The sequence below is a fragment of the Nannobrachium achirus genome (genome assembly GCF_963921795.1).
Source record: "Nannobrachium achirus genome assembly, chromosome: 20".
Taxonomy (NCBI): domain Eukaryota; kingdom Metazoa; phylum Chordata; class Actinopteri; order Myctophiformes; family Myctophidae; genus Nannobrachium; species Nannobrachium achirus.
Window position 1 is genome coordinate 37,615,533 of NC_137827.1, and position 8,654 is coordinate 37,624,186.

Consider the following 8,654-nt stretch of genomic DNA (forward strand, 5'->3'; position numbering starts at 1 on the left):
AATCAATCAATCAATCAATCAATCAAACAAACAATCAATCAATCAATCAATCAATCAATCAATCTGATTGATTACTCTCCACTTTTTATTTTGAAGGAAAAACAGCAACACCGGACGTTGTTCATAGGGCTGTGTTTACGTTTCTATCCGGAACTGCTTACACCTGTGTGGTGTCAGGAGGACATAATTAGAGGTTACACACCTTGACGTGCAGCGCGAGAAACGTTGACTTGTTCTAAAGTAAATATGAGACGTCGGTCTTAAAGCGAATATTAATAATTGCATTGTTTATTATTGTATGTGCATTTGTTGACGGACTTCACTGCGGTTTGTGTGCGGCGGTCTGTTGTGGCCACGTGGTGCTGTTTGACTCATTGCATTGATTTGTTTGCATCCAGCCAGGTATGTTTCAGGTGCTTGTGTTTGTGCCACACACAGTTTACGTTATGTTTCTATCATTTATATGCGTATTAGCGTATATTGTGAGCGGGTGTTTGTTAATTCTTGGATTAAGAAGCCAAATAAATCCCCCAGTAAATAAATAAAGTAAGAATAAATGAGTTTTGCATGGAGGGAGTGCACTGAAGCCTGCTTGAATCCATTTCTGTTTAGCCAAAGGCCTAGAACTGCTATAGGCTACTAGGTAAATATTTCAGAAACAGAGTCAGACCACAATACAACCTCATTTCACTATGCTCAGCCTGAACTGAATAAAATCACTATTATCAACAGGTGATAAAAAGCTGATGTAATGTTCTGTGTGACCAGATCAGTAATTGATTGATTGAATACTAGTAGAAGTTTGCAAAGGAAAAGGTACGGTTTCATGACACTAAAAGGATCAACACCTCAAAAAAGCTTTGGGCTTGTTTAAATTGGGGTCCTTTTTTAACTTGTATAACATTGAATGTCAGACAAATAAAACACAGTACTATGCAGATAATATAAGAAAAACAGTCATAAAACACAATGCAAAAGTAAAATGGTAATGAAAAGGTCTGGGGGAGGTAAGGTTAGGCTAAGATTTTCTATTGCCAATTTCAAGTAGCAGCCGCCTGTTAAGTGGTGTTTCAGAGCGGTTTTAAAGTAGGGATTTACTCTCCTTTAAAGGGCCTACACCATGAATTTTCATTTTTCCAATTTTTATGTATTTTCTTGGTGTCCCACCAGCAACTTCTATCCTCACAAAGTCCTATTTCTGACCATTGTGTCTTTCTCAGTTTATGGGCAGATCTATGTTAGCATGTCTCAGAACGGTCCTGATTGTGAAATGTCAGATTTGTGATGTCACAAGGCCTGAGAAGGAGGCAGGAGGAGCTGGGAGAGGGTTGGGGAGGGGTGGGCAGGCCTGAGAAGGAGGCAGGAGGAGCTGGGAGAGGGTTGGGGAGGGGTGGGCAGGCCTGCTGAGCAGGAGGTGGGGAGGAGTGTGGGGCCAAATCTGGCTCAATAGCGCAGTCCTCCCACTCAGGACAAGGTGGTACTGCAGCTGAAAATGCTCTGAAAGCCAGGCAGAAATGACAGGGGCTCTGTATTCAGGAGTGGTAATTTAGCCTCAAACCTTTTCAAAAACGTTTTTGGGACACAAACAGTGTTATATAAATTATTTTTAAATGCATGGTGTAGGACCTTTAAGGCCGTCGGTTGGTCTAAAATCTCTAAATGTTGTGTTCTCTTCGCAGACGTGACCCACTCCACCAAACCTCACTTCAGCCATAGCTGAGAACATCATGGCTGCTGCCGGCGGGAGTGAATCACGAAATGTGAGAAGGAGACTGGACACTTACCATGTGAGTGTGGATGTGTTTCGTACTACATGTGTGCACGTGTGTGATGTTCAAACAGCTATTGGTGGATTGCATTCTTGTATTCAAGCTGCTGTGACTGTTGATACACCAACACACAACGGCAGAATACTGATGCCCGTCTGTACACTGTATTTGTACTGTACTAACTGGCTGTTAGCTGTAAAAATCTCCATATAAGCTGCACTGTTGTATAAGCCGTAGGGTTCAAAACATGGGGAAAAAAGCAGCGGCTTATAGTCCGGCAATTACTGTATTTTTGAGGCATCTGCACCTAAAGCCTTGCGGTGTGTGATCACTGATCACCACCTTTCCCTACATTTTAGGATGAAACCGAATAGGAGGGCTCAGGGCTGTTTTGGTAAAGGTTGGCACAGATTGGAAGGACAAGGGGCATACTGAGGGGGTTTGGGGCAGATTGGTGCCAACTTATCTGTAGGTAAGAGGAAGATTGAGAGAAAATAGATTACCTTGCCAGGACAACACGCTGGAAAACCAAGATAGCAATTATGTTGACTCATTAAACTGTCACTGGCCTGGGGCACTTAGGAAAAGGGAACATGTTACCTTTCACAAGGTACACAAGGACAGTTTTCAGGCCTACCAGATCAGCAACATTATTCACAGATTGATAGTTGTTTTGTTAGCTCTGGTCCATAGCGTCAGGAGTTCTCCTTAATGCTATGTCACTGATGAGACCTTGTGCTCACGGCCACGGTAACCCTGTCTCTTGTCTTTAGTACATAAAGAAATAAATACACTTGCTGGCCTGAAAAGAAAATATTTCACTGGAAGGCAAAATCTTGTTAATGGTAGTTTTATAAACACAAGAAGGCACAGTGCAGTAATTAAAACTTTTGCTTTCCCGTTAAAATCTCTGAAAACTTTCTTTGTTTTGGTGAGCAGCGAAAGTTTTTTAGAATTTAGTTACTAATGATGAAAGGCTGAGCAGCCTGGACTACCGCGGCTGTGAGTGCAAGGGCTCATCAGCGACATACTGTAGCTTTAAGGAGAACACCCAACTCTATGGACCAGAGCTATTTATTTGTCTGATTATCTCCCTCTGGATGCTGTTGTTCAGGAGGACAGCACCAGTGTATCGCTATCCTCAGCGGACACTGAGGTGTTAGTGGAGCCCACCCATCCCAACAGGGTGTTAGAGGGCCTGAACAGGCTGCGGCTCAACAGGGCCTTCTGTGATGTGATTCTGTGCTGCGGGGGACAGGAGTTCCCCTGCCATCGCTATGTACTGGCCTCCTTCAGTCCTTACTTTGAGGTAATTACACATGTATTGTTGTTAAGGGAATGCCTTTTCAATTCTGCCTTGGCTTTCACATGAACTGATATATCCAGCCTCCATGCCAACCATTCAACCTTTCAACCTGCACAGGCAATGTTTACGGGTGGCATGATAGAGTCCACACAGGAAAGGGTGACCATCAATGCAGTGGAACCTCAGATATTTGGAATGTTGGTGAACTATGCCTATACTTCAGAGGTGTCCATCTCCCCTGGAAATGTACAGGTAATTATCATTATAACTCTTATTCATTGTCCTACATAACATTGATGCTTAACTAAAATGTTTTTAATTTGGTCTAGGCCCTGCTAGTAGCATCAAACTTGTTTGATGTCATGGGTGTTCAAAAGGCCTGCTGTGACTACATGAAGCGTCACATGAATATAAGTAACTGTGTTGGGATTCACTGCTTTGCTGAGGCCCAATGCTGTAACATGTTGGAGCAACACAGCATGGATTATATTCTGGAACACTTCAGTGACATCTACCTGCAGGTCAGTGATTTCATTTGTTTCCCAAGTTGTTTATTATAGCCTTTTGCTCCCATAATTTTGTTGTATTACCGTTAGTGACATTTCATTAAAAAAACATTGAGACTTCAGGAGAAAAGGTTACTTCAGTATGAAGTAAGGGAACAGAGAACCTCAATTTGTCAGCCAATCTACTGTATTTGTTTTTCTACCAACAGGAAGAGTTTCTGTCTCTGTCTATGGAAAAGCTGACAGAGATTCTTGCCAGTGACCATCTCAATGTGCCCAAGGAGGACATGGTGTTTGAAGCTGCCATGTTGTGGTTAGACAAGTGTCCAACCCACAGGCAGAACTTTGAAAGGGTCAGTAATTATTATTATTAGTTGGTATGTCTGGATAGTAGTGCAGGTAGTTGCTAGAACAGCAACATTTGTACAGTCAGGTGGCTGAAATGTCAATAAATTGAACAAGTAGGTCGGGAGTGGCTTATTGTCGGTAACAGCCGGTAACACGCGGGAGTCTGTCCCCGTTACAATGCGCTAGACCCTTGGGAGATGGACTGCTGAGGTGGAGCGCCACACCTACCATCAGCTCCCAGTACTTGCCGCACGACTTGCCAAGCCGTGCTACTCATACGCTGAGTTGGCGGTGCCCGGAATAGAACCCATGACCTTGCGGTTCAAAGGCGAGAGCTCTACCGACTGAGCTACCCGGACACTTGTACAGTCAGGTGGCTGAAATGTCAATAAATTGAAACAAGCTTCATATGGAGCTGGTATTTCTTCTCTATTTTTGTTGCTGGAACATCACCTGCTTTCCAATACATGCTTGGCATATGGTAGAACTAGGCTTGATTATTACATAATAATAATAATAATATCTGGGACTTATATAGCGCTTTTCTAAGTACTCAAAGACGCTTTACATTGGGCCTACGGGGGCTAGGGGGAGGGAAGCTAAGAGCAACAACTTTATTAGAGTACAAAAAAGATAAAACATTCAATAATAACAACAAGAATAAAACAAGCGTTAAGAAAAAGATGTCAACTGGGGAAGGCGATTTGGAACAGGTGAGTTTTCAAGGCAGTTTTGAAGGCAGGGAGGGAGGGGGCATCTCTGATGGGCTTGGGGAGTTCGTTCCAGAGGGTGGGGCCAGCTACAGAGAAGGCCCTGTCACCCCAGGTTTTTTTCCTTGCCTTGGGGACCTTAAGGAGGCCATCCTCACTAATGTTGTATCCGTTCTGTGTTCAAGGTGCTGGAGCAAATCCGTTTGCCTCTCATTAGCCCCTCCTACCTCCACACTGTGATTGAGTCTTTGGATGTGGTGAAAGAATACCAGGGCTGCCAGAGGTTCATCTCTGAGGCCAGAGACCAGACCTTCTGCAACACAGCACGCCCACGTAGGACCACAGGTACTCTGCCTCACACATGCATTCATGTTGCAACTGGTGGAAAACAATACATCAGTGTTTTTCTGGTTTGTGCTGAGACAAATTCCTCCAAAGATTTAAGAGTTCAACCTGCATAAAACTACTATGACTCACATGCTCCTTCTCACCTGTTTTTTTGAAGTGATAGTGGTGTTGGGAGGTGATGTGGACACAATTGAGAGCTTTGATCCCCTGACCAATCAGTGGAAGACTCTAGGGTGTTTGCCATTCATGCATCCTTCGCCTGCTGTGGTCAAGTCAGGTACAAATTCAGAATTCCCATGAGAGTTTATCAACTTGGGACTGTAATGGAGCTCACTCTGTTTTGCCTGTGAATCTTTGAATATTTGTGCTGGGAACTTACCAGTAAGCAATTTAAGCATTTTGCAGTCATGCTCTTATCCAGAGCTACTTTTCTACTTCAAAATCAGAGTAAATATCATGAACCCAAGTACAGTAAACAAGTAGAGTGCAAAAATAAAGATTTGGTGCTTTAAAGACATTGATATACCAGGTAAACATCAAATCTAGCATCTGTCTAAACCAGGGGTTGACACTAAGGTCTCAGAGGCACTTGCCCATCGGGCAAGTACAGGTCATGTTCTACTCTCCCGAAGGTAATGCCCACTTGCCCGAAAAGTAAATCTTCCCATTATAAAATGATAGGTACGATTTTAATTACCGCTCAATTTAACACTTAATTCTTTACTTTCTGGGGCTGTGCGATAAAATTTCATACCTCAATACCTCCAAATCCAAATACCAAATACTTTAGCTATGATTGAATGTCTATGGTTTCACACTTATTTTATATTTTTAAATGTAGCAACAGTAAAAACAGCACATTATAGGTAAATAGAGCTCTTATTTTACATTCCACAGACCAGAAGACACAGCGCACTGGCCACGTTCAGGTGTTCAGACAGATATCTTGTGTTGTGTTTGTAGACATTTGTGTCCCCTCTCAAATGAGCACTTGCCCTGTCGGGCAACCTGAAAGCCAACTTCACCTGCCCTGACGTTTTATTTACCTGCCAGGGGCAGGTGGGCAAGCCTTAGTGTCAATGCCTGTAAACACAGTGCTACTGTAACATTTGTGGTCATGCAAAAATAAAATAACTTTAGTCATACATGAATGTTTTAATTCTGCTCTTTTCCCACCATAGGATGTACTGTGTATTTGGCTGGAGGAGAGTTCTCTGATTATTCATTAGTCAGTAGGCACATGTGGCGCTACGACATTTCCTGTAAATCGATGATGCCGAGGATGGCTCCAATGAATATACCACGCGCCTACTGCAGTAAGGTTTAAGGATAAGATATGCCAATAGATAAGGAAGTTGGAATAAGATATTTCAATAAATAAGGGACAACTTCAGATATTTACATTACCGCTAAATATCTAGACTAGAATATTAGTTGCTTATATAATTGTATGGAAGTTACTTAAATATGTAATTATATTAGAAAGGTAGAGTCATTTTAGAGTACTAGAAGCTCGGCCGCCCTTCGGGCGGCCGAGCGTCTAGTCGGTGACCTGGCCAACTCGGGAACAATGTAAATAGGGAATGAATGCCCCGCCCTTTAATGCAAACCCCATTATACCTGTTGTCATAGGATCCGTTTTGACCATCTGTTTGCGTGTGTCCATTTATGCCCATATATGGAGAGATATGTCTGTCTACGTCCATTTTCTGCCCATATATGGAGATCTCTGTAGGACCTGGTTTGACCATCTGTTTGCCTGTGCCCATTTATGCCCATATATGGAGTTTGCGACCTGGCCAACTCGGGAACGATGTAAATTAGGGAATGAATGCCCCACCCTTTAATGCAAACCCCATTATATGGAGATCTCTGTATCTGTCTGTGTCCCTTTTATGCCCATATACTCTATCTGTGTCCATCTTTTATGCCCATATGCCCATATATGGAGATCTCTGTATCTGCCCATATGCCCATATATGGAGATCTCAGTCTGTGTCCCTTTTATGCCCATATATCTGCGTCCATTTTATGCCCATATGCCCATATATGGAGATCTCTGTATCTGCCCATATGCCCATTCTCTGTATCAGTCTGTGTCCCTTTTATGCCCATATACGGAGATATCTGTCATGGAGATCTCAGTCTGTGTCCCTTTTATGCCCATATATCTGTCTGTGTCCCTTTTATGCCCATATACGGATGCAAACCCCATTATATGGAGATCTCTGTATCTGTCTGTGTCCCTTTTATGCCCATATACTCTATCTGTGTCCATCTTTTATGCCCATATGCCCATATATGGAGATCTCTGTATCTGCCCATATGCCCATATATGGAGATCTCAGTCTGTGTCCCTTTTATGCCCATATATCTGCGTCCATTTTATGCCCATATATGGAGATCTCTGTATCTGCCCATATGCCCATTCTCTGTATCAGTCTGTGTCCCTTTTATGCCCATATACGGAGATATCTGTCATGGAGATCTCAGTCTGTGTCCCTTTTATGCCCATATATCTGTCTGTGTCCCTTTTATGCCCATATTACGGAGATATATCTGTCTGTGTCCCTTTTATGCCCATATACAGAGATATCTGTCGGGTCGAGGCAAGGCCCCTGTATTGCCCATATATGGAGATCTCTGTATCTGCCCATATGCCCATATATGGAGATCTCAGTCTGTCGGGTCGAGGCTAGGCCCCTGTATCTGCCTGCAGTGATGTCACAATGACTCAGCGCTTGCGCCCGGCACTGCAGTGATGTCACAATGAGTCAGCGCTTGCGCCGATTTTGCGCCGATTTCCGCATAAGGAGATTCCGAACGTTTCGCGCCGGTTAGGGAAAACCGCGCGTCGGGTCGGGTCGAGGCCCGGCACTGCACTCCGTGCCGCGGCGGGGAACGTGCGTGCCGAATCTGAAGCCGGTGGGACGAACGGTTCTCGAGATACGCGGATTACAAACAAACAGACAGAGATTTGTCGCATTTATAGATAGATTATAGCCTAGTATTTACTGTACTTGATTGACCAATTGATTTATTGAATACTTTATTAGACAGAAATGTAAACAGGACATGCTACAGTCAGATATTTGAACTAAAATAAATCTAAATGTACAGTATATTGATAATGTAAGAGTCCCTGTATTTGTGGTGCGGTCAAGCAGCAGCAAGGGGACTTTAAGCAAGGACGGCTACGGCAGTCCGCTACGGTAACCAGACATGGATCAGTGCTCGATAGATAAACCTGCTTGCAGTCGCAGCCCTCCCTACTACGGCAGAGTGTAAATCTTTTCAGCAAATTTTGATTTAGTTTTAGTCTTTTGAATAACACACCATTTAGTCTTAGTCCTGTCTTAGTCTTCTGAAATAGTTTTAGTCTAGTCTCTAGACTAAATATCAAAATATTTTAGTCTTAGTCTTTTGGGATTAGTCTTGGACTTTTAGTCTTCGTCTTTTAGAATTAGTCTTTTAGGCTAAATATAACCACATAACTCTGAACAAGTCATTGTCTTCTACTGTCTGTTACTTGGTCAAAACAAACCATACATGAAAAATGTATTTGGCTTTAATTTCACTGCACAGTTACATACCAGTGTTAATTTTTACAGCCATTCGTCTTAGTCTAGTCTTATTGTCCAAATATCATAATCTTGTCGTCTTTTAG

At 43.0% G+C, this 8,654-nt stretch overlaps 1 protein-coding gene across 1 annotated transcript; it reads left to right on the forward strand.

Moving 5' to 3' along the window:
• Window positions 1-1,727: 1,727 nt before the first annotated feature.
• LOC308306130 (kelch-like protein 20) lies at window positions 1,728-8,203 on the forward strand (the record flags this gene model as incomplete). Its single annotated transcript, XM_080751029.1, has 8 exons — window positions 1,728-1,787; window positions 2,884-3,078; window positions 3,193-3,327; window positions 3,405-3,596; window positions 3,791-3,934; window positions 4,825-4,984; window positions 5,145-5,259; window positions 8,152-8,203. The coding sequence occupies 8 exons, from the start codon at window positions 1,728-1,730 to the stop codon at window positions 8,201-8,203; spliced, it is 1,053 nt and encodes a 350-aa protein (XP_080607155.1).
• Between the last annotated feature and the right edge of the window lie 451 nt (window positions 8,204-8,654).